This window comes from Petromyzon marinus, chromosome 44 (assembly GCF_048934315.1).
Source record: "Petromyzon marinus isolate PM22_M1 ecotype Great Lakes invasive population chromosome 44, UKy_Petmar_22M1.pri1.0, whole genome shotgun sequence".
Lineage (NCBI taxonomy): Eukaryota > Metazoa > Chordata > Hyperoartia > Petromyzontiformes > Petromyzontidae > Petromyzon > Petromyzon marinus.
The window spans coordinates 11,138,684-11,163,643 of NC_133710.1; the positions used below are offsets into that span (position 1 = coordinate 11,138,684).

A 24,960-nucleotide genomic window follows, 5' to 3' on the forward strand; every position below is an offset into this window, starting at 1 on the left:
CTGAATGTGAAGTTGTAATTGTTGCTCTCCATCTGCATCAGCCATACGGAAGAAGTGTTCATTGTAGTGGTGAATTCAAGTGTTAATTTGATTTGAGAGTTAGTGTGATTTGTCACGTATTAAGATGGCCCAGAGTCATATTGGTGAGAGTGATGGTAAGTGTTAGCATGTGCAATGCCAATCAGCCCCAGATCAATTTCAGTGTCGCCCTCATCATCTTCAAGGTCTTCTGCGGAGCGACGCCTTCCTACCCCTCTCCTCTCTCATCTCAACTCCCTCTGTGCACTTCCTGTTGATGCCTTCAGTCAACCTCCACTCAGTGGGACACCGCTCATTCTCTAGGCTCAATAATGTTTTTGATGTATTGCCTCTTGAAAATAAATATGCCCACTGTTGTTGTACAGCGTCTAAGATGCGGTCACAGTATAATACCCATATAAATCCCAATTGGTATATTTGATGTAATGTATTAGTGATAAGTGTTTGTGTACTTGATGAGTGAGTGTTATTGTGAATTTTTGCATGGTAAGTGGTGAGTATTAATATGATTGTGTAGTGAGTCCATCTGAGTCGCGGACGTTATCTTGGGGGCAACACTATTTATTCACATAACAGTACGTAACATAACACAACCTACGTTCGGGTCTCGAATGCCCATCTATCCACGCTACGGCAGAACTAGACACGGTACGCTATCCTGGTCTAGACGACAAGCTGTGTCCCGGACCGAGTGGCTAGAGGCTTCTTTTCCCCGACGTGGATCTTCGAACACCAACACTTTAAAAACCCCGAGCTCCTCAGAGCTCTCATTATATGCTCCCGGGCTGGGGCTGGCTCCGCCCTCAGCCCCCCCACCTTTCCAGGCTTCTCGAGCTCCTTCTCAAATGTTCCCGAGAACCCCTCGGAACCACGTGACCGCCCCTCGGCCCTCGTCCACCGTGGACCCCCTCCAGTATCGTCCGGTCACGTAACAACAGGTCAGCCAGAGTGTCATGCCCCAGAGTAACCCTGGCTGGCTTACGCTCCCTCTCGCTCCCTCACTGGGAGCCGGCACCGCACACTGCTCGCAGTGCCTTCGCGCGAACCGGTGCTCACCCAACCACCGCTAGAGTTGGTACTGCAGCCATAACCCGGGCTGCCCGTAATTGCACCGTTACCGGCCGTGACTTCGCAAGCCCGGCACCATACAGTGACAAGTAGTCACTACATCACCCCCCCCCCCCCTACGTAGCTTCCAGCCGTCATGGCTGCTAACTCCCCCCAAAGCAAGCAACCGACATAACTAACAGAATAACCAACAAGTGTGCTCCAACAACATAACAAGGAAACAATAAATAACCCAACCCAACTGTACAATATACAGTGGTCCCTCGTTTATCGCGGGGGATACGTTCTAAAAATAACCCGCAATAGACGAAATCCGCGAAGTAATCAGCTTTATTTTTTACAATTATTATACATGTTTTAAGGCCGTAAAACCCCTAACCACACACTTTTATACAATTTTTTCTGACAGGCATTAACATTTTCTCACATTTCTCTCTTATTTAAACACTCTCAAAGTTCAAACTTTCGCAGATTTAAAAAAATAAGTACAATATTAGTAAATGAAACAAAAGATCAAAACCTGTTTTCAAGCCCAAACATTTTTGTAAATCTGGCTAGCCGAACGCATCCTGTACTCCCTTAGCTAATCAGGACGCAGAACACATGTGCGGTTCTCCCTTAGCCAATCATGACGCCGAACACAATGCGCGTTCATACTATACGCAGGAAAAAAAAGCATGCAAAATTACACAAAAAAATCCGCGAAACAGCGAGGCCGCGAAAGGTGAACCGCGTTATAGTGAGAGACAACTGTATACACATGACAAGACAAAAAAAATAAACGGTCAAACCGACAACCGCGGCGCACGAAATCCCCACAATCAACATCTCCCACCCTCAACGTGTAACAACGCTCATGAGCACCATTGGAACCTCCTTTGCCAGTAGCAAAATATGATAATTGGTTTTTCACCCTTTTATCTGGCAACAAAATTGACACCTTTTTTAGTGCACTTTTTGGCGTCATCTGGTCCAACACCATGTGAGGCTAGGCTCTAAGGAAAGCTGTCTCGGGTGTGGACCAATCAATTTCAAGGACAGTGCATACATTATCAGAGTTATGTTTTTTGTTTGCATTCCGACCGCAGGTATTGTGGTGAATGCAAACATGACTCCTTGTAAAAAAAGGTGTCAGTTTTGTTGCCAGATAAAAGGGTAAAAAACCAATTATCATTAACGCTTATGAGCTCGATGGTGAGCAGGATCAGCCAAATACTGGCCATGACTCAAGCGAGCGAGACAGCCCATGATGGTGTGGGAGTGTGCAATGTGCGGGATCGTGCAAATCGAGTCTTTGAACGAGTCCGTGACGCCGATCCTCCAGAAGGGTTGGGCTCGACCGCCTTGGGAGCGCCGGAGGTAGCAAAAAATCGACCCGACGAAGCCGGCTCCTCACACAGAGCAGTAGGCTGGGTCGTCTGGTCCTTGGCCTTCCGAGCACGCGAGGTCGACATGAGCGGCCGCTTGCGAGGCATCAGTCGCACTTTGTTAAGTTTCCTGAAATCGATGCAAAACCGCATACTGCTCTCGTGTTTCTGAACAAGGATCATCGGAGCCCCCCATGGACTGGTGGATGGCGAAATTATATCCGTGGCCAACATTTCATCCACCGCCACACGGACATGGTCCTTCTCAGTCGGACTCATGCGATAAGGATTCTGGCGAATAGGGGCAGCATTACATGTGTCAATATGGTGGCTCAATAGAGATGTCCGACCGATGTCAAATTTCGACTTACTAAAAATGTCGTAAAATTCCCGCAGGAGCACCCTTAGCTTCGGCGTTCATCTCTCTCCGTGAGAGCTAATGCCGACCCTGACGTTTCCCACAACATCCGCTTTCGGACACGCCGGGGACGCGTGAACGATCACGGAACCCTATTGAATAATCGTAGTGTTAGACCTGGTGTTTAGGACCTGTATAAACGGCGGCTGGTCCTGGGAGACCAGCATCTGCGCTGCAATCGGCGACATCCCTCGACTAGCATTTGCGCGCAAGGGGGGATCCGCACCGTGCGGCATGCAAGTGCCTGCACCATAGCATTAGCAACATTCATGCGAGTCGGGGACAGAAGAAAAGCCATACGCCGTTCCGACGGCAACTCCAAACATCCCTAATCGATACGAACTTTCAAGGGCATCTTGCCAAGAAAATCAGTCCCCAGTAGGCACGGGACAGCCAGGGCCGTGGACACCAACACGTGGCCCGACAATTGGACATCGGCAATGCGCAACGTAACAAAGATCCAGCCTATTATCCCCAACGAACCACCATTAGTGGCGAAACACGGAGCATCTACCGGCTCCAAAACGTGACATCGGCGTGGCAAAATGGTATAAATCAACTCGGATATAATGGTCGAGGACGTGGCAGTATCCACAAGCATGCGCACCTCAACCCCCTCAACAAACCCGAGCACCGCCGACAACTCCGCGGTTGCCACGACCACGCGACCTGCCAGCTCCGACCACTGATCAGGTCGGAGCAGCCACGCGTTGCGAACACGACCCGCCCCCCCCCCCCCCCCCCCCGAACACGCGCGCGACCCCAACACACCGGACCCCCCGATGAATGGAGGGAACCCCGGGGCCGAGTGTGAGGTGCACCACGACTCGCCTTAGAGGGTATGGAGTCGTATGAAGGCGGACGTCCCAAGGCCCGCTGTCGAGGAACCCGGCAGCCCGACTGGACATGCCCCGGCAGGCGGCAGTTGTAGCAGGTGACCTGTCCGTCGCTGGAACGTCAATCAGTGCCCCGCTGATGCAGCGAACATGCGGACGCAGCCTGTCTTTTCCGTGTGACCCTGGAGCCCCGCAGAAGACGCAGAGCACGCCACCAACACCCTGTCACGCTGCAGGGTCTCCTGCGCCAGGATACACCTGCCAATCTTGAGTGAAGAAACCTCCCCGCCGTCGGCGGGAAGCAGTGCGGAGATCTTTGGCGAGCTCCAAGATCTTCTCAAGGACAAGCGCGTCATGGCCATCGTGATCCATGCGCGGATACGCGGCCTTCGCCAGTGCTAAGAGCGCACTCCTGTACGGGTGGGTCGATTCATCGTCACCTCTCCGCCTCACTGCGAACTTCTGGCGGGTGTTCAGCGGAGGCTCAAAAGTGGCACCCATCTGGTCAAACGCCTGCGTGAGGAGGGACCTCTCGGACGGCGGGATGAAGAGGAATGCCACCAAAGCATCGCCATCGAGGGCAGTGGGAAGCGCCTCCAGTGCGTCCGCCTCTGACCACCCCATCACGTCAGCATTCGTAAGAAATCTTTTAAACGCTATCCAATCTCCGCTAGCGGCAACAAATTATTTAATGAAGGGCAGCCGACGGCGGGGCGACTGGACGTCAAATGACGAGGACGTCCCCGCTTCAAGCTTGGCGGGCACCGCGCTCCCCGTCAGCGGCAAAATGACGGTGGCGTTCCCGCCCTTTACGAAATGGCGGCCAAGTCGCCTCGCCCGGACAGCTCCACCGCCCCTTCTCGACGAGGATGGAGGATGCTGCTTGGAGGAGGTCAGTGAGACGGCCATGCGCATCCCTGACGAGCTCCTCAACAGAAGGTGAGGAGCCCCGCGCCCCGGTTGCGCCCTGCTCCGCGGCCAGTGTCTCCGCTCCGTCCTCGGCGGCAGTGGGAGGAATCAGCTCCTCGTCGTCTTCAGCGTCCGACGCACGTACACGAATTCTGCGACATGTAAACATACTCATCTACTGCTAGCTACAGCTTAGCAAGTTGGCCACTTCCGACACCAGTTGTAGTGAGTCCCAACTGAGTCGCAGACATTATCTTGGGAGCAACACTATCCATTCACAAAACAGTACGTAACATAACACAACCTACGCTCGGGTCTCGAATGCCCATCTATCCACGCTACGGCAGATCCAGACACTGTTCGCTATCCCGGTCCAGACCACAAGCTGGGTCCCGGACTGCGTGGCTAGAGGCTTCTCCCCGACGTGGATCTTCGAACACCAACACTTAAAGAACCCCGAGCTCCTCACAGAGCTCTCATTATATGCTCGTGGGCTGGGGCTGGCTACGCCCTCAGCCCCGCCCACCTTCCAGGCTTCTCGAGCTCCTTCTCGAATGTTCCCGAGAGCCCCTCGGAACCACGTGACCGGCCCCTGTTCACAGGTGACCCTCCTCCAGTATTGGCCGGTCACGTGACAACAGGTCAGCCAAAGTGTCATGCCCCAGAGTAACCCTGGCTGGCTGACGCTCCCTCTCGCTCCCTCACTGGGAGCCGGCACCGCACACTGCTCGCGGTGCCTCCGCGCTAACCAGCGCTCACCCAACCACCGCTAGAGCTGGTACTGCAGCCCATAACCCGGGCTGCCCGTAATCACAACGTTACCGGCCGTGACTTCGCAAGCCCGGCACCATACAGTGAAGCGTACAGTCACTACAATTGTATAAGTGGGAATGGTGATTATTGAGTGAGTGAGGTGAATATATGAGTGAGATGAGTGTGAGTGGTGAGTTGTAATTTTGTTTGCTCTGTGTAGGGGCAGCCATCCAGCGGCGTAGGCCTTTCAGGGGTTAAGAATACGGGCAGTCCACATGTGACAAAGCAGCAATTCTTCACCAATGGGGTGGCCTGACTCATTTCCGCAGTGGCATCACATCCTTTTGTTAATTTTTAAAATGTATTCGGTGACAGAGAAGAGACTCTTCCTCTTCAACGGTGTGGAGTATTTCTGCATTTTGGTTAAAGACCTCATTGTTATTTTGCATGTGCATTTTTATATTACAACATCAGCACATTTTCATGGACAATATTCAAAGGTTTGTGTTAACATAGATATTTAAGGGGCCTCTGGAGATGTGTAGAGAGAGATGAATGGTGAACATGAGACAGAGGGAAAGAGTAACGATGTCAAAGAGTGGCAAGAGGGAGAGCTTATTGCAGAGACAGGACAAAAGCCATGGTGAGAGACGAGAGGGTGTGTCGGCTGAAGGTGAGAGGGGGATGCGCAAACCTTGCTGAGCGAGTGCTGCCTTATCATGGCGTCACTGCGCCAATTTTTTTTTATTTTACTCATCGGAGTAATGTCTGGGGCATTATTTTTTTGCCTTCTGTAACGACAATCAATTAAATAAAAATGTTAAGCTCATTTCCTGCGGTGAATGATGTGTGGTAATAATATAACGCTGACAATTTTCGCAAATCATAAACGCAGACTTTACTAACGGGACGATGTTTATGGCACGGAGAGATCATATGGCACAGTAAATACAAGTTATATTTCTATTTTTTAAATGACGTTTGCTGAGCACACCTACAGTGACCCAAAATGCCAAGTGGCTAGCAGCAAACAGCACTGTTAAAGTCGTAATTGATATGACCTAATATGATTAATTGTTTGTGTCGTTTAGGTTAGCTCATGTAGGTATAATGCCAGTTTTTGTACTTAACCCTTCAGCACCCGACAGACAACTCAAGTTGTCACGTGTACCAGCCAATTCGTTTTTTCACCAAAACCAAAATATTTTAACCGCGAGCAGATTTTTTAAATTAACTTTTGCTGGAAATTACATCCAGCATCGCCGAGCGCTAACAAGAGCTCAGCTCTCCTCTCGTGAAAGAGATTCCTGATGTGGGTACTTAAGTAGGTGCCATGACGTCATCAGCACAGTCACGTACTAATCCAGTTTAATAGCGGATAATAGGAGTTGTGGGTACTAGGGCCATGGATAAGAAGATTTCTCCTTGGTTATCCATTCCGGATTCCTCCAGTCCAAATAAATGATTCTGATTCATGACATGTCAGGTGAGATTGTTGTGCAAAGCATATGAATACTTTTACCTTAGATAAGAAGATCATTGTTCATATGATGGGCAGAACTGGAATTGCCAGCCTTTTACATATTACCAGCGAATGGGTTTGTCCAGTTGAACGTGACCAGGTTTTGATGGTTAAAGCCATTGCGTGATATGTACTGTCATCTGCAAAGGAGGGGACCGTATTGTCAAGATAATAAGACAGTGCAGATGAGATGGTAAAGACATCATGAGATGGGCAATATAACTAAGGCACAGAATAAACGCACGTTATGATAGAGTAGACCATACATATGAGAGGTTACAGAACGAGATTATCTACTAGACATACAAAAACATTGTTTATCAAATTTAATAGCAATCACCCATTACTTATGTCCATCATCAGAGAACATAGCTGGGACACCTATAATTCCTCATGCCACCAAAGAGAAAAGCAAAAAATGCCTTGTGCTGTGCACTGGAAAGTGAGATATTGGATCAGAGTGCTTTGGGCTGGGTGAGTCGTTACATAGTTATTACTGTATCCAGCTGTCAACCTCTGCTTTTGTTCTCTCTTTGCTTTGCCAAATGCCAGCCTGTGATTAGGAGTCACTGCTAGTAATTATAAAAGTATTATATAGCGCCATTCAAATAAGTCTCACAGCGCTTTTCAACACAATCCCAGTAAAAAGCCTTAACATTAAATATAAGAGTAAAACAACCCTACACAAACGGATATGCAAGAAAAAATAAATGTGTTTTCAGACTAGCCTTAAAAACCTCGACAGACGGAGCATCCCTAACGAACTGAGGTATGACATTCCACAATCAAGGCGCCTGACTACTGAAAGCTCTATCACCCATTGCTGTTGATGAATGTGATGAGTTTGTCTATGTTTGTGCCTCCAGCCCATCCCACATGGATCTGGAGACCGGGATTGCAGAGTGCACACTCGTCCTCAACCTCTTTCTCAACAACAAGTTCTCGGAGGCCCTGGAGAAGCTGCAGCCTTGGTATTTGCTCCCACGCATGCTTGACCACGGGGGGGGGGGGAACCCTTGTGTTCCTGAGTCGTGCTCACCAATGCACGAAACGCCTACCACCATTGGTTGATTAATTTTCCGCATACTCGCTCACCCACAAATCGCGCTCTCTCACCGATGATTCACTCCGTCACTCTCCTATAAAATCGTGTTCACTCGTTCACAAGTCTTCCATATACGCTCACTCTCCTGTGAATTATGCTTACGCAGCTGGTGTACACACTCATCCACGTATATCCCTTTATCTCGGATTTGAAAAGAGCAGGCTATTTTGTGCCTGCTTCATGATCCAAATTTGCCAAATTAGAAAATTACATTGTTAATTACTCAATTGCGATTGCACATAATGGTCATCACCACCTACTGGCAGACTATTGCTGACTTGCAGGGAAATTTTGAGTCGCCTCGTGCCACACCCGAACAGCTGTCATGAGAGGTCCCCTTCGAATGTGTGAGATGTAATGTAAGGCGCTTTTGATTTGCTGATGGTTTAAGCCATGCTATACAAATGCAAGGGTGATTACCGTTATTACCGTAGTCTTCCAGCAGTCACACACACACTGCCTATCTTGAGTGCATAATATGCATTCATAGAATTAGTATTTTTTATAAATGCATTTGTTTTTAATTTGGAGCTGCATTTGTATATTGATATTTTGCACACATATAAATTGTATTGTGTTGGTTGTGTTGAAGATGGTTTGAACAGGAATGATGATGATGGTGATGAATGATGGTGGGAGTGGTGGTGATGTGTACACGATAGGGGATGGCTGGTTGCCGAAACAGACAGAGTGGTCTAAGTGATTCCAGCGACCGAGGGGAAGAGAAGACCGAAGGCTTAGTACATGGATACTGTCAGGGCGGATGTTGGAAGTCATGTGTCGGCTGCGGGATCTGGCAGAGGGTAAAAAGCGTTGGTGAGGTGCAGTAGTGGCATCACCAGCTTGAGCAAAGAGTGACATCTCGATCTTGAACGGGGGGAGGGTGATGGGGGTGGTGGTGTTGAAGGCTTTCCTTGTAATCGTGCGCGTAGGTCCCAGGACAGCATATACCATGCCCTGGGATACTGCACCATTCTTGGCCTACAGGCAAACATGACCTTCGACCCTCAGGACATCGCGAACGCCATCGGCTCCACCAAAGCATCTCTGGACGCTTGTCACAAGTAGGTCGGTCTGGTCACAAAGTTACTCGATGTTGAAGGTTTTTGCGCTCATCCTCTTTACATTGGCCCGTGCTTTTAAGGACAGAGTACCAATATGTAGAAGACGTTTTGTGTTAATGAGCTATTTGGTTGAAAGGCATTGGAGATGTTATTTTGTGATTTTATTGTTTAAAATAAAAGGCTTATTTGTGTTGAGTGAAGTAGTTGATTAAATCATAACTCCCACGTATGGCACGTTGTCATATCGGGGAATAATCTTTGAATAAACACCAGGTTATCGTTGGAGACTGCTGAATTTCAATTGCCATTATGTGCCTGGCTTGTAGACCATGATATATTATTTTTTATTTTATTTTTCTACCTACGTGACTTTACCGAAAGAACCAAAGAGTCTGAAAAAGCATTTGACTTGGTAAAAATTGAAGCGCTCACAAACTTGGCACAAAATAAAACATTTAGAAATAATACTGTCTATTTATAAAATGCAAGTCGCACTAAGGTTACATTTAGATAGTACCAACATGCATTTTTGTGTACTAGGTTTCGGAGAAAAGTGAGCATTGCGGAGTCTCTAAGCAGCTTTCTGAACCGACCAACGGCAGACCGCTGTACAGAGGGTGAGCATTACACGTGCGAACACGTAATGGTTTACTCTCTCACCACTTGCATCTCCTCGGTTGCACTTAACTCTCCTGCCTGAGTCCATGTCACGTGGATTACTGCTCTATTTGTCCCTTGGTAACATCTCGCCACGGTGGCCATGGTGGCGAGATGTTATCTCCATCACTTGGTATGCAACAGGTTTTGGTTTCGGTTCCGACCATCACGCCTATGTATTTGGAGTTTTCACATTCTTCCCATGGTCACGTCGATTTTTCTCTAGTTCCTACGGTTTTTGACTTCACATTTCGAAACATGCGTTTAGATTATTTGGCTGTAACTATAAAACTCCACACGATAAGCGACTTGATTGGCTTATGTGGAAAAAGAGAATAGATTAGTGGGCTTTGGCTGGTAAAAAAATTGTTTTTAGTTTAGTTTAAAAAATAATATATCTTTCAGTATCTACAAATAACAGCATCCTTAGTTCTCTCCATTGCTGAGGCACTTCCAGTTGTGTTTAACTATGATGTGTCTGTAGAATAATAGTATTACTACTATAATGAGCCAAGAATGTGTGTAACGCATGTGACGTCGCTCCACATGCCGCACCCCCCCCCATCATTAATATTCATGAGTAGGTGAGCAGGTGGATTTTTACACTCACGTAGAAGAAGGTCGAGCGGAAAGATTATTTTTCGCAAATTCGCTTTAAGTTTCACGTTTCTTTATTGAAAGTGAATCTAATAAATAATTATTCGCAGAAACAAAGTGGATTTGGTGTTATTATTTTTTTCTTCAGTACTTGAGACAAAAGGTAAGTCTAATTTATGCTTCTACATTATGGTAAAATAGACATTTCTCGGTGATTTTCCAGATATTGTATCGATTTCCAATTTATTTCAACCCCAGCGACTGAAAGCAGAAGAGAATAAAGTATCAGTGCAGTGAATTTGAACAAATTGAAGGTCAGTTATATACAGTGCTACAGTGACATGAAGTGAGGTGTTTTATGACATAGTTTTGTGCCAGATTCACTGCCATTAATACAGTGCTACAGTGAAATGCAGTCAGGTATTTTATGACATTTAGTGCAAGATTCACTGCCATTAATTCAGTGCTACAGTGAAATGCAGAGGTGTTTTATGACATTCTTTTGTGCAAGATTCACTGCCATTAAATTTACACAAGATACTATTATACTCTGCTCAATTTTTTCATAAATATTACAGCTACCGTCCTAGGACGGGAAAAAGGCTAGTATTAATATATTTTTTTGTAAATACTTTTTTCAGGAAATTAAATGTTGAAATTATTTATGACAAATAAAAAGAGCCGTGATAATCAGCGACAGTTATGATTCCAGACTTATTCAAAATGACGATATGAGCGCTGTTGGTCTTACACCCTGCGGTGTTTTGCCGGATTACCAAACCACGGCAATCCGAGGGGAGTTTCCCGGTTAGGTTCTGAGTTGCACTGTAATGATCGATTTAGCTGAGATTATTCAGAAGGTAGGAGATAATATATGTAAGAAATTGAAGAGTGGTGATATAGCAGAGAAAATTCTAGAAAAAAGACAAATTCGAAATAGGAGAGAGAGAGAGATATAATCATAAACATAAAATTTGGGAATAATGTACTGGGTTAGAGATGTGTATTTAGGAGAGGTAGAATGCACAGCTGTGATCGAAAACATGTTGAGTAGAAAAGAGATTCATCTTCTTGGTTCTTTCGGTAAAGTCACTTAGAATGGAAATCGAATAATAAAGATAAAACATATTTTTATGAAACAAATTTCATTATGTTTTATTTTTATTATTTTATTTCCATTCTACGTGACTTTACCAAAAGAACCAAGAAGATGAATCCCTGCAGTCACAAAAGCTTTAAATCGAAATTTAGAAAAGAGATCTAAGAGAGATATATACATACTGTGATCTTAGCTGTCTGAAGTGAGGGCCCCACACCCTCCCTATGCCACGAGCCACCTCTGGCTTTCAACTCCCACACCCCCACGTATGTGTGTATGTTGAACTTCTTTCGCACCGTACGTAACCAACCGTGCTAATCGCCCATGCAGAAAGTCACTGCAATGACTTCATCTTGAGCTAGATAAGCAACTTAATTATTTCACAGATTCATGGGATTTGATTACTTTCTGAAAGTTTATTTTAAGACAATGATGAAACTATCCCTGGATCTGAATTATGAGCAAATATTCGGTGCACCCCTGATCCCTACCTCTTTCACCAACTATCTCCCTCCATACTCTTTGGTTCTCTTCGGTAAAGTCATGTAGGTAAAAAAAAAAATTCACAACGTTTCGGCCACAACACAAGTGGCCTTTCATCAGGTGAAGGGACCAAACTGTCCAGAGGACAGCGTTGGAGTGAAGAAAGCCAAGCGCAGGTTGCCTCCTTTTAAGCTGTGAGGGGGTATACAGAAAATGCCTTGACAAAGGAAATTAGCATAAAATGTACTACTGTGAAAGCTTGGAATTAGCATAAAATTATATTACACCACCTTGGAAGTTTGGAATGCCACTACTTGAATAAATATACTGTACCATTGAAAATTAGTTTAATGTTTGGTTCGATTTAGAACATCTTTCCAATGGTTGCTTAATTTGAAACCATCTTCTCGGTTGAAATTGTGTCTGTGTTTGTAAATCTGAATTACCTCGTGAACAAATCTCTGATAAAAACCCGTGGGTTTGCAAAGAACCTTGGTATCGGAGAAAATTATATCGTGATCACCCACAGCGTTAACAGTGATCAGCTACGGCAGAATAATTCGTTCTGCCGTATTTCAAATCTGATTTGTGCTCGCGAATTCGGTCAGAGACATGTCGTTTCATTTCCCCGATATAGCAGTCACCACAGGTGCAGATCAATTTGTAAACCCCGGGGTACTGTAAGTCAGGAATGACATCCTTCACGGAAGGGATCAGGTCACGGATTTTGTGTACTGTATTGAACCGGACCAGGATCTTATGTTTGTTTAGAATTTTGGAGATCTTTTTAGTAATGCTTGCTATATATGGTAGTGTGATGGTTTTGATCGGAGTATCAAGTGGTTGTTTCTGTATGGAGGGAGAAACATGTCTCTGACCGAATTCGTGAGCACAAATCAGATTTGAAACACGGCAGAACTAATTATTCTGCTGTAGCTGATCACTGTTACAACGCAGTGGGTGATGACAATATAATTTTCTCCGATACCAAGGTTCTTTGCAAACCCACGGGTTTTTATCAGAGATTTGTTCACGAGGCAATTCAGATTTACAAACACAGACACAATTTCAACCGAGAAGATGGTTTCAAATTAAGCAACCATTGGAAAGATGTTCTAAATCGAACCAAACATTAAACTAATTTTCAATGGTACAGTATATTTATTCAAGTAGTGGCATTCCAAACTTCCAAGGTGGTGTAATATCGTTTTATGCTAATTCCAAGCTTTCACAGTAGTACATTTTATGCTAATTTCCTTTGTCAAGGCATTTTCTGTTTACCCCCTCACAGCTTAAAAGGAGGCGACCTGCGCTTGGCTTTCTTCACTCCAACGCTGTCCTCTGGACAGTTTGGTCCCTTCACCAGATGAAGGCCACTTGTGTTGTGGCCGAAACGTCGTGAATTTGTTTGTTTTATTTTTTTATTTTTTACCTACGTGACTTTACCGAATAGAACCAAAGAGTATGGATCCTTGCAGTCACGAAAGCTTCAAATCTACTATCTCCCTCCATCTAACATCATCGCTGTTCATCTGTCTCATGGCTTACTCACCCACTCTGCCCCCATCTCACATCACATCTGTCTGTGCGTGTCTCTAGCTTTCCAAATTGCTCTCGGGGTGGTGGCCACATGACTGTAAGCCAGCTCTTTGGTTTTAGGATTGTTGTATCACACAGACCTGTACTGGCAATCAGGTGCTTATAAGAGGCAGTACAGCAAATCTGATGCTGAGAGCTGATTTTGAGCATCGTCCCCAATGCTGTATGTCTCATTGTAGACCCTCATAAAAGACCTCATACTTGGCAAGGTTTTCCAAGTAAACTGAGTAAGTTTGACATGTAGGCTCTCGCGACCAATATTGTTCGTAATAAAGTTTTTTTGGGGTTTGATCGTTTAAGTATAAATGTGTCATTAACCCACCACCACCCGACAGCCAACTAGTAAGGTTTGTCACATAAACAAAACATGCCAATTAGTTACTACTTCAGCCCACTGGTGTGTTGGAGAGTAAATCCACAACATTTACAATTTGAGTACAACGTTTCGCTGCTAATTACATCCAGCATCGGACTATTTTGCCAGAATTGTGAAGAGATCTACCTGATTTCGGTCTTAAATATAGCCAGATGACATCATCACTGTGAACCAAAGATGTGCAGAGAGCAGAGGGAGGTTTATTGTAATTATATTGCAATACATTGTTCATCACTGTTAATTAGCTGCATCAAGCCTGTAGCTGTCAAAAGGGTGAAAGTTATTTGTATTTCTCTGAATTTCAATAGATTCACGAATTAGTCTTGGCCAGTAAAAATTTGTTTTACACCACACTTCAATGTTATAAAAAATTAATTGAATGTCCTTGTTAGCAAGCATGTTCTGCAACTGCCGACAATTGTGTTTGAGTATTTCATATTTCTTTTGAGTTATTTTATTCTTAACGCTAATTTTTCATCCCCTTTGTCCAACATACCATTTACCAGAAAAACTATATATCCGATACACACCTGATAATTTCGGCAATGCATCTTTATTACAGGATACTCGTTTTATATGTTGTGTAACATGCCAAATCTCATTCAGATTTTTTGTTTTTCCAAGACTCTAGTTTGTCAATGTACGGTATTTTAATTAAATCTTGACTTAAAGCTTTCGTGACTGCAGGAATTCATATTCTTGGGTCTTTCGGTAAAGCCACGTAGATAGATCAAATAATAAAAATAATAACAATATCACGACGTTTCGATCGCAACACAAGCATTCGTCATCAGGTGAGACATATCACAGGAGAACTGCTGAGAATATATAGTGGGAGCACTGTTAAGGTAAGGAGTTATCAAGGTTTGGGATGGGTGTAGCCCAAGGGTCAGTGGGAGGGGCTAGAGATGAAATTTGCTTGTAAATGTGGCCATTGTATTGTGAGAGATTAGCATGTCAGTGTAAGAAATTTGCATGTAAATGTAAGCTCGGAGAGAGCTCGGAAAGATCTATCGCCACATGGAGGTGGCAGAGGATGGCAAGCCGCCGTTTTATTGTTTTAATAACATGATCACTTTCAGCATTATTGCTGTTCGATTTGGGTTTAGCATTCAATGCTCTGTTAATTTGAGCATTATTGTAACCGTTTAATTGTAGAGCTTTAACATGTTTAATCTCGCTCAGACTTTCATAATCTGACACTTTTTTAGCCCGATGTATGAGCGCTTTGATGGGAGAGGATTTCTGTGCGGGGTGATGTGTGTTGTTTTACCATTTGGGCTGCGTCAGAGCAAAATATCCAGGAATGGGAGAGTTATCCACCTCCACTTCCATGGTGAACTTGGTGGCTGGGTTTTGCGAATTGAAATTATTTAGAAATTCATGAACTGTAGCTTTACTATGTGGCCAGACAACCAAAGTGTCATCCACATCGATGGTTCAAGTGTACGTCAAGCTAGTGCTCTTGCTTCAAAGTTTTTCAAGTACAGATTTGCAATCGCAGGAGACAAAGGAGAGCCCATTGCTGTTCCTTTTGTTTATAGAAATCACCTCTCCATAATAAATTGGTGTTATTTAGACAATGCTCAGCTAATTATGGAATCTTTCGGTAAACCTGTCGTATCGAGTAATTTAATTGACTCGTTAACCGGAACCCTCGTGAACAGAGAGATGACAGCTTTCCAGAATATCATTAGGGTTAAGTTTAATATCTTTAATCACATTCACGAGATGTTCTGAGTGTCTTATGAATGAAGAGAGCCTATCGATGTAGGGCTGTATTTGTTTAGTTACATATTGTGCTAATTTATATGTGGCAGAGCCTATTGTACTATGGGTCTTAATGGGACACACATTTTGTGAATCTTTGGTAACCCGTAAAGTCTAGGTGGTTTTGAGGCCCTTGGTTTAATTTGGTATTGCTCGGCCTTTGGAATTAACTCACAACTCTTGGCATTTGCAGAACATGCTTGCTCACAAAAGACATTCATAGGAGTTTTTTTTGGGTTAGATCGCTTGAATATAAATGTGTCGTTAACCCGCCACCACCCAAAGCAGCCATTTAGTAAGGTTTGTCACGTAAACAAAACATGCCAATTTGTGACCGGTTCAGCACACCAGTGTATTGGAGAGTAAACCCACACCATTTACACAGCGAGTACGATGTTTTGCGACTAATAACTAAATCTTGACTTAAAGCTTTCGTGACGGCAGGAATTTATGTTCTTTAGGTCTTCCGGTAAGGTCATGTAGGTAAAAAAATTTTTTTTACAAAAAAATATGACGTTTCGATTGCAACACAAGCGGTCATCAGATGGAGAGAAAAAGGGGTTAGCCTCTAAAGGCAAACTGTTTATAAAGGTTTCAAATGGGCATAGCCCAAGTGTCAGCAGCATAGGAGGAGGAGCTTATGTTAATGTGAGGGATGAAAAAACTGTAGGACACCACATGTAGGGCGGAGAAGGTTATGTTAATGTAAGGGGTTACAAAACTGGTGAGTAACGGACAGTGCTAAAATGGAAAAATTACAGCCAGTTATGACTTAAATTGGTTGATAACATCCTTCCAGTGATTTCTGAGTTTGTATCCATCCTCTCGGTTGAAATTGTGTCTGTCCATGTAATGAGCAACTTCCGCGACACGTCGTGTAGAGGGTACTTATTATTTTATTCTTACATGGGCACAACACAGACCAACCTTATCTTTCTCACTCTTGAGTACAACACTTAGATATTAGCGTCTCTACTGGCTACACACACACGGCCGATCACTCAGCGCGGTTCCACCATCCACACTTGGCTATTCCGCTGGCTGGTGGCATGCCGAGGAGGGTGATGGAAGCCCGCAGGAGATCTTTCACGTGGCTGGACGACGGAGAGAGATGATGGCGAGCAGCGACGCAGTCCGGACCCAAGACTCCACACACGAACCCGGAGCCCTGGTCTGCCCCCGCGTATATCTCCCCAGGTGCGGCTAGGCTCCGCCTCTTGCCACGCCCTATCGTGGAACCTTCGAGCAGGTTCCCGGAGCATCTCGGCCAACCCCGCCTATTACCTTTGCCCCATATACCTCTCCCTTTCAGATTGGATGTTGTGTTAGTGGTGCCCGTACCCGTGTTTCCCTTTTCCAGCCAGCAGGTGTCATGTCATTACATAACCCCCCCCCCATAAGAAAAAAATAGATAACAAGTAAGTGCACCCATGCACAGGTTAAGTATGGCAATAAGGAATTATGAAGGCAAAACTCCGGTTATTTTTCATAAAAAGGCGGAACAAATAAAGACCTAATTAGGAGGGAACAAGGAGAAAATGAGCTGTGCAAAGTAACAAGATGGAGAGAACACAACGCAAGAACCAATTACAACCCCTCCGCCGTTTCCAAGCAATGCGCAGAACAATGAGATCAACGAAATCGCAAGCTTTTAGACCGAGTTCGTGACACCGGTCCATCGACGGGGACGGTCTTCCTCTCCTGTTCGAGCGGTGTGCACACCGCCAGAACCCCCGGAGAAGTGGGTCGCAACAGGCGGCACAGGTGCAGTAGGCTCGGAGGCAGCAGGCACCTCCCCGCTTTCAGTGAGGCTTCAAAGTCCGTCCATTGTCACAGGCTCGGATGCTGTGAGTGGCACGACACAATCCTTCTGACGCATGCCCTCCGACCGCACTATCCCCGGCTCATCGGACACACCAGACACCGGCAGACCAATTGTTGGAGATGGAGAGGCAATCCGCGGAGGAACAAACGGCTTCAACCGAGATGGATGGACAAACCAACGGCGACAGCCCACCGGTATATGCACACACTGCGGCTGTTTGACCTCGACCACTTCCACGGGACCTTGCCAGGGCTTATGCAGCTTAGGGGATGTACCAACCGGCACCTGTGGGCAATCCAACCATGTCCTGTCACCAATGGACCATGGTAGCACGTGATCCCGTTTCCCTGCATTGCGTTCATTGTTCTTCAGTGCTTTGGCGGCGTTAACTCTGGCCGTCTCTCGAGCCATCGAAATGTGTTCCAGGGTAATTTCACATGCTCAGGCAACTTGGATTTCCCCTTATTCAGTGACGAACCCAATTGGGCATCCACAGGGGGTACATTTTCCCTCCCATACATGAGAAAAACCAGTGAAAATCCTGTGGAAGTATGAGGGGCCATCCTATATGCGGCTAGTACACTCGGAACATGCAAATCCCAATCCGTTTGTGCCGCGTCAACCGCCTGACAAAGCATGAAGGTCAGAGTTCTATTCAGGCGCTCCACCATCCCATCTGTCTGGGGGTGGTATGGTGATGTTCTAATTTTCTTAGTGCCCAAAGCGTCGCAAACCTCGCGCAGCAATTTCGATGAGAAATTGCACTCCTGGTCAGTGAGCAACTGCTCAGGGGTTACCTTGTCCATTACGTAACCGTACAAAAATTCCTCGGCAATGGAAGCCGCCGACTGGTCAGGCAGCGGCCATCTGGAGAATTATGCAACCCCCACTAAGAGAAATGTATTTGCTCGGAGTGGCAGGGAAGGGCGCAAGGATATCGAGCGCTACCAATTCGTTGATCTGTGAAACCGAAATAGATTGCAGCGGAGGATGGGACTTTCGCTGCGGCGGTTTCCTGCGCACACATTTTGTGCACCCTTGGACCACTTTGTACACATCAGCGGTCATCCCCGGCCAGTAATAATCACGCTGCAGTGTCAGCAAGGTCTTCCGAACACCGATATGTAACAATTTATTCTCGTGCACCACACGAATCAATTCACCTCGAAGAACAGTGGGGACTCCAACACGACAACAGTCCAACATGTCCTCTCTCCACATCAATAGGTTCTCATGAAGAACCAATCGCGACCCATCAACAGGCACGGGAGTTTTTTTTGTTATTCAATTTCCGCGCGACGCCACAAGACCCGTAGGGAACCATCATCCGACTGTTCGCAAACCCATGCAGAGTGTGTAAGGTGCAAAATGCTATCGGCAGGTGCAACCGCCCCCAGCGGGCTCCGTGTCATTGAACGCAGCCATGGCGGTAGCCGATTTCGCCGTCAAGGGTCTACAACGGCCCGCACCTGACGAACATGCACAACAAGACAATTGAGACAAACGGGACAAGGCGTCCGCGTTGCAGTGTCGAACACTTTTCCAATATATCACGCGGAATGAGAATTCCTGTAGAATTTCAAGCGAACGCGGAAGTTGGCCAGAAGGTTGTTCAACCTTTAAGGAGTACTGGAGGGCCCCGTGATCTGTGCGAACAATCAATTCCCTACCATAGAGGTAAGGCCTGTATTGTTGAATGAAATAGACCATGGCCAATGGTTCTCTACGAGTGACACAATAACGACGTTCTGCGGGGAACAGGACGCGGTTGCCGTACACGACCACATTCTCAATCCCGTTCTTAACTTGGGACAGGACGGCGCCTATGCCCATGTCACTAGCGTCTGGTGTCAAGGATAAATGGCAGGGAGAAATCGGGATACTCGAGGGTTGGCGTGTCGGACAACTGCTCGCGAAGGGCTGGGAATGCAGCCTCTTCCTCCGTTCCCCATCAAAATCTCTGTTTTTTAGCCGTCAAGGCATGCAAGGGCTTGGCGACCGAGGCAAATTGCGGTACAAACCTGCGTTAGTACGACGCAAACCCGACTAAACTGCGCATATCACCCACGGATTTGGGGGTCGGCCAATCGCGAACACAAGCCGTTTTCTCTGGATCCGTGACCCAAATAGCACACAGAATTCTGTAGCAAATGACATGTTTGTCAAAAGTGCGGCTGAACACAATGACATCGTCCAAATAAATGAGACGAGTCCCACTGCAGGCCAGTCAAGACGAGTTCCATGAGTCACTGAAAGGTGGCCAGCGCCGAATTTAAGCCCATCGGAATGCAATTAAACTGGAAGAGTCCCTGGGGTGTGCGGAACGCGGTTTTTAGTTTTGACGATTCGTCAATGGAAAGCTGCCAAAACCCCGATGACAAGTTTAGAGTAGAGTAAAACGCGCACCGGACAAGGCATCCACAGAGTCGTCCATGCGCAGGAGCGGGTACGCGTTGGCCACAGAAACTTTGTTCAACTTACGGAAGTCTACACAAAACCTAAGACTGCCGTCCTTTTTCTTAACAAGCACGACGGGCGCTCCCCAAGGACTATTAGATGGAGAAATAATATCGGCGGCCAATATGTCGTCGACCGCCTGTTGCACACGTTCCTTTTCTACTGGGCTCAAACGGTATGAGTTCTGATGAATAGGCCCGGCCTCCTCTGTGTCGATACGATGTTGCAACAGAGGGGTACGACCAATATCAAATTCACTTTTGTTGAACACGTCGGAGAACTTGCACAGGAGCGAACGCAAATCACTTCGTTGCTCCGAAGACAACTACGAATTCTCCCGACACAGCGCTTCCGCCCACATCCCGTTCAAAAATCCAGTTTGCTGTATTGCACCAACCACACCTTCCGACGCAACGGTATCATTCTCATAAAATGCGGTCGTGGCGTGAGCCAACACCATACCTGGCTGAACCACAACCGTACCCGGACCAGCGTTAAGCACTTGCAAGAACGGAGCTTGGTCGGAGCGAAGGACTGTTTGTGCGCCAACTAGCGCCAATCCTCGATTCGCCGTATTCGACTTGGTCAGAAGGACTCCAGCTGTCGGATCAACAATTCTCAATTTTTTGCAATAGCGTAACGGTACAAGCATCTGTGACCCCAGCGGGATCTCCACTGAGTCCTTAGCAAGAGCTTGGAACGTGACGGCCGTGGCCATAACATACATGCGAAGACGGCAAAAAAAACAATTTGCGACCCGACGGCATTTCCACACAACCTTGATCAACCAGGATTTTAATAGGCATCCTTTTTAGAAAATTGGTACCCAAAGGCAGGGTTCAGCCAACGTCTTTGAGATCAGTACGGGCCCAGCCACAGCGACCTTGCCAATTTCGATGCGGGCAGCCACCTGAACAATGATGCCCATGCTTCCACTGTTCGCTGCGACACAAGCATTAATGGCAGATCGCTCTTGTCGAGCAGAGATCGACAACAATTGAAAAATAACATCAGAAATAATGGTAGCCGAGGCTCCTGTGTCTACCAAGATACATACCTCAATACCCTAACTAGAACCGGATACCGCCGTGGGACCCGCAGCCGCCACAATCACGCGACGCGCCAATTTCCTGCACTGCGTCCACGAGCTCGGCCAACCATGCGCAACCAGATTACCTTGCTCAGGTCAATGTGTGTGTTATGCTGAGTGCAGATGAACCCTGCGTCATTAGATGTTTGAGATTTAAAAATGGGCCAGGTGTCTGATGTGTCTCGACTCGCCTGTTGGGGTTGAGGTGGAGCCGTCGGAGGAGCAGTGGGCGCCAGAGCCGTGGTCGGTGTCCGAGGACGATTTCGGCTGACCGCAGCGAAAGCAGACAAGAGATGGCCTCCGCACCACCCAGTCCTCCTGCTCACGCGGTCCCCAGTTCCACTGATTGCACGCAGTGTCCCTTCTTCTCCGGTTCCACGACGGGAGCGCAGCAGTGACATCTCCTCCGAAGTTGTGTCGTCAGGCGGAATCACTACGACCTTCCGTGGTGACCATCCCTTCGGTTCCCTGTCTCGGCTGGGGTCCCTTGTCCACGCCGCCATTTGAGCCCATCGCTACAGATTCTCGTGGGCCTGAAGACACCTCGTAGCCCACCGAGATGTTTGTATGTTTTCATCACACGCAGGTAAGACCACACCAATTTCTCTAGCCAGTCCCAACATTCTTTCCATGACGAGCGAGTCGAGGTCCTCCGGATTCACCCCCGGATAAGCTGCTCCCGCGAACGCCAAAAGCGTGCTGCGCTAGACGAGTTGCATCTCGGCTTACCCTCGCCTATGCTGAAGAAATTTCCTGGGCGTGTCGGAAGGCGGCTTGTACACGTCCGCCATCTCAGCATCAGCACCTTGAAGTATAGCCTTTTTAGCAACATGAATAGCTCTGAAGACAGCAAGAGTTTCTTGTCCAAAACAGTCATCCAGAGCGATCAGCGCCTCCTCTTTCTTATTAAACAGTTTGCCTTGTGAGGCTAACCCTTCCTTTTTTTCTCCACCTGATGACGACCGCTCGTGTTGCGATCGAAACATCGTAGTTTTTTGTAAAAGAATTTGAACCTATCTACGTGACTTTACCAAAAGATCCAAAGAATAATTACAATTAGCATCATCAGGCGGACAGCCAGAGTTGTGGAGAAATCCTCCTGTCTTAAATAGAGGGATACATCGGATGCCGTCACATGTGAGCCAATCAGGTGTGACGGCCAGAGGGTGGGGGGGGGAGGTTAAAGTATCTTCACCTATAAATGTCATTTTTTGTCTGTCTGTGTGTGTATGCGCACGCTTGCGAGGGATTTGGCTCTTAAACGGTGGGGTTTACGTAAAAAATATAATGGCCAGGTACCACGCCATGAGCCCCATGGTGAGCAAGCGCTATTCGTTTTTCACATCCGTCAACTTTTAAGTACTTTATTTGGCGATTTTGTGCAGTTTCCGTTTATTTATTTAAAACGCCACTCGGCTGACCGGGGTTGCCCCTGGCAACGCACACGCGTCATCGGTGGAGGGGGGGGATTTCTCTTTCGCCTTCAAAATGCAAATCAACGCTGAGGTAAATTCTTCAAAGTTTCATGTCCCCCCCACGCACCCTGATGCATGCAGTTACTACTGTACAGTCGGTAGATATTAATATTATCGCGCTTACATATTATTATTGTAGCGCGGGTAGGGGGATGGTGGGGGCGGGGGTAGCAGCCCAGCCCCCAACCTGCCAAGGTGCCACCTCGGCCGGCTGGGCAATCTAGGCGAGGCCGGGGGCTCTGCATGGGACTAGACCTCACCACGGCAATGTTAGGTAGTTTTTTCTTGCTTTTTTCGCTAAACTCGCGTACATAGAAAACTATTATTTAAAAAATACGTTTGGAAATATTCTAATATTAATGTTTGTGTGTAGACAACTAATATTTCAAAATTAAATTGCAAAATATTACCATATGAGTGTGTACTCTTGGGTTCTTTCGGTAAAGTCACGTAGGTGAAAAAATAAATTAGAAATAATCAAATTAAATCACGACGTTTCGGAAGCAATACAAGCTTCCGTCATCAGGTGGGACAACCACAGCAAAGAACAAAAAAATTACTGTAGTGGGCAAAGAGAGCTGTTTGTGACAAGCTATTATATGAGATAAAAGGGGGAGAGGAGCCAGGGAGGAGAGATGCAGGGGGCGGGGGGTTTGGAATAGGGGGGGGGGGAGAGTGAAGCTCCTGTTGAGACACGGCTGGTGAGAACACAATGCTTGAGTTGGGCAATGAGCGGGCCGGGGTGGCGGGGAGTAGAGTTCTGCAGAAACTGGGAATGCGGGTATGGAAGCAAGCTATAAAAGCAATTTAGATTTTACCTAGTTAACAACATCCTTCCAATGGTTGCTCAATTTGAATCCATGCTACTCTTTTCTTTATTCGGTAAAGTCCCGTAGGTAAAATAAAACAAAATACAAGAATTATTTTACCTACGTGACTTTACCGAATAAAACCAAAGAGTATGAATCCTTGCAGTCATGAAAGCTTCAAATCTAGAATGAATCATCCTCTCAGTTGACATTATGTCTGTGTTTGTATATCTAGATGGCTTCATGAACAAACCTTTGATAGTGTTTTATGAAGCTGCACCAGTCTACTGGCAATCTGTCATGTGGCCTGTTGCATGCTTATTAATTTAAGTCAGTGCACTGGCAGTCTATTATCTACACTGTAAACATTGCTACTGGTCAGGGTGAGTGTATGCCAGTCTATAATCTGTTGCCTGCTTCTTTACCTCGCTCAGTGTACTGCCAGTCTTTCATGTAGACCATATCCTGAATTTTAAGCTGCTGACCGTATTGGCAGCTTATTATGTCGACTGTAGCAATGCTTAGGTCATTGAGTCAGCGTACTGCCAGTCTATAATCTAGACTGTAGCCTGCTTATTAACTTAAGTGTGCATACTGCTGCTCTATAATGTAGACTTATTCGAGCTTCTTCAATGCATTTCTATTGTTTGGTTTGCTCACGTCACGCTATTTACTGATATGTAGTACTGCGATGCTGATTTCTATATTATACTGCTAAATACATTGTACTTTCTTAGCTACAGCCGACTTCTTTTCGTCTATCATTTTGTTACATTTGTGGGAAAATCAACCATTTTACATTGGCGTACTGCACCTTTTCTTTCGACCCAAGCAGGGAGCACGCAGGGAGGTTCAATGCCCCAACTTTTGTTGAGCTTGCTGTTCTTATGGTGGGTGAGGAGCATGGAAAGAGAGACATTGTGCTTCGATACCAAGACAACACCATCAAACTATTTCCTGACACAAACAGAGCATATGATGCCCTACAATACCCAATTTTACTGTGGCAAGGCCAAGATGGCTACCACATCCAGATTCCTAAAATTATAATTATCAAAGCTACAGGACAAAGACATCCTCACATAACTGTCTCCTCTAAAAACCTCAATTCCTTCATGACCATGGGCAGAGGAGGAAACCACATTAAGGTGTGCCAACCTCTTTCACCAGTATGTTGTCGATGAGTATGCCAAAATTGAGAGTTAGCGTCTTTACGTTTTGAACAGTACGCTCATCTCTGGGATGCAATCAATGCCGATGGAGATGCAAATACTCAGAATGTGGGCAGATTCCTTTTTTTGCCTTAATCCTTCACAGCTGGACCAAGATACGTGCATGAGAAGACTCAGGATGCCATGACGTACAACAGCCAATATGGCAGGCCCGATCTCTTTATCACCTTCAATTGCAATCCGAAATGGAAGGAGATTCAGGTTTAGCTTTATCCAAACCAAAAGCCAACAGACACACATTACATCTTAGCAAGGGTCTTTAAACTCAAAGTTGATGAGCTCATGATGCTTATTACGACTAACGAAGGCGGCGTCTTTGGAAAGACCAGCAGTAACTTGCACACCATTGAGTGCCAAAAATGTCGTCTTCCTCATGCTTACATTTTGCTATGGATGAGGGAAAAAATTCA

General features: G+C 46.2%; 1 protein-coding gene across 5 annotated transcripts in view; it reads left to right on the forward strand.

Moving 5' to 3' along the window:
- Positions 1 to 24,960, forward strand: part of LOC116951827 (tetratricopeptide repeat protein 39B-like) — a 113,315-nt gene that overhangs the window by 44,530 nt on the left and 43,825 nt on the right. For 2 of the 5 annotated variants that reach the window (XM_032970587.2, XM_032970590.2), the window contains 3 exons: positions 7,779 to 7,883; positions 8,950 to 9,081; positions 9,622 to 9,698. In XM_032970587.2, coding sequence (XP_032826478.1) covers positions 7,779 to 7,883; positions 8,950 to 9,081; positions 9,622 to 9,698 — 314 coding nt within the window. Of the gene's footprint in view, positions 1 to 5,608; positions 5,891 to 5,914; positions 6,064 to 7,778; positions 7,884 to 8,949; positions 9,082 to 9,621; positions 9,699 to 24,960 lie in introns of those variants that run through there. The other 3 variants (XM_032970589.2, XM_032970591.2, XM_032970592.2) reach the window with 3 other exon arrangements.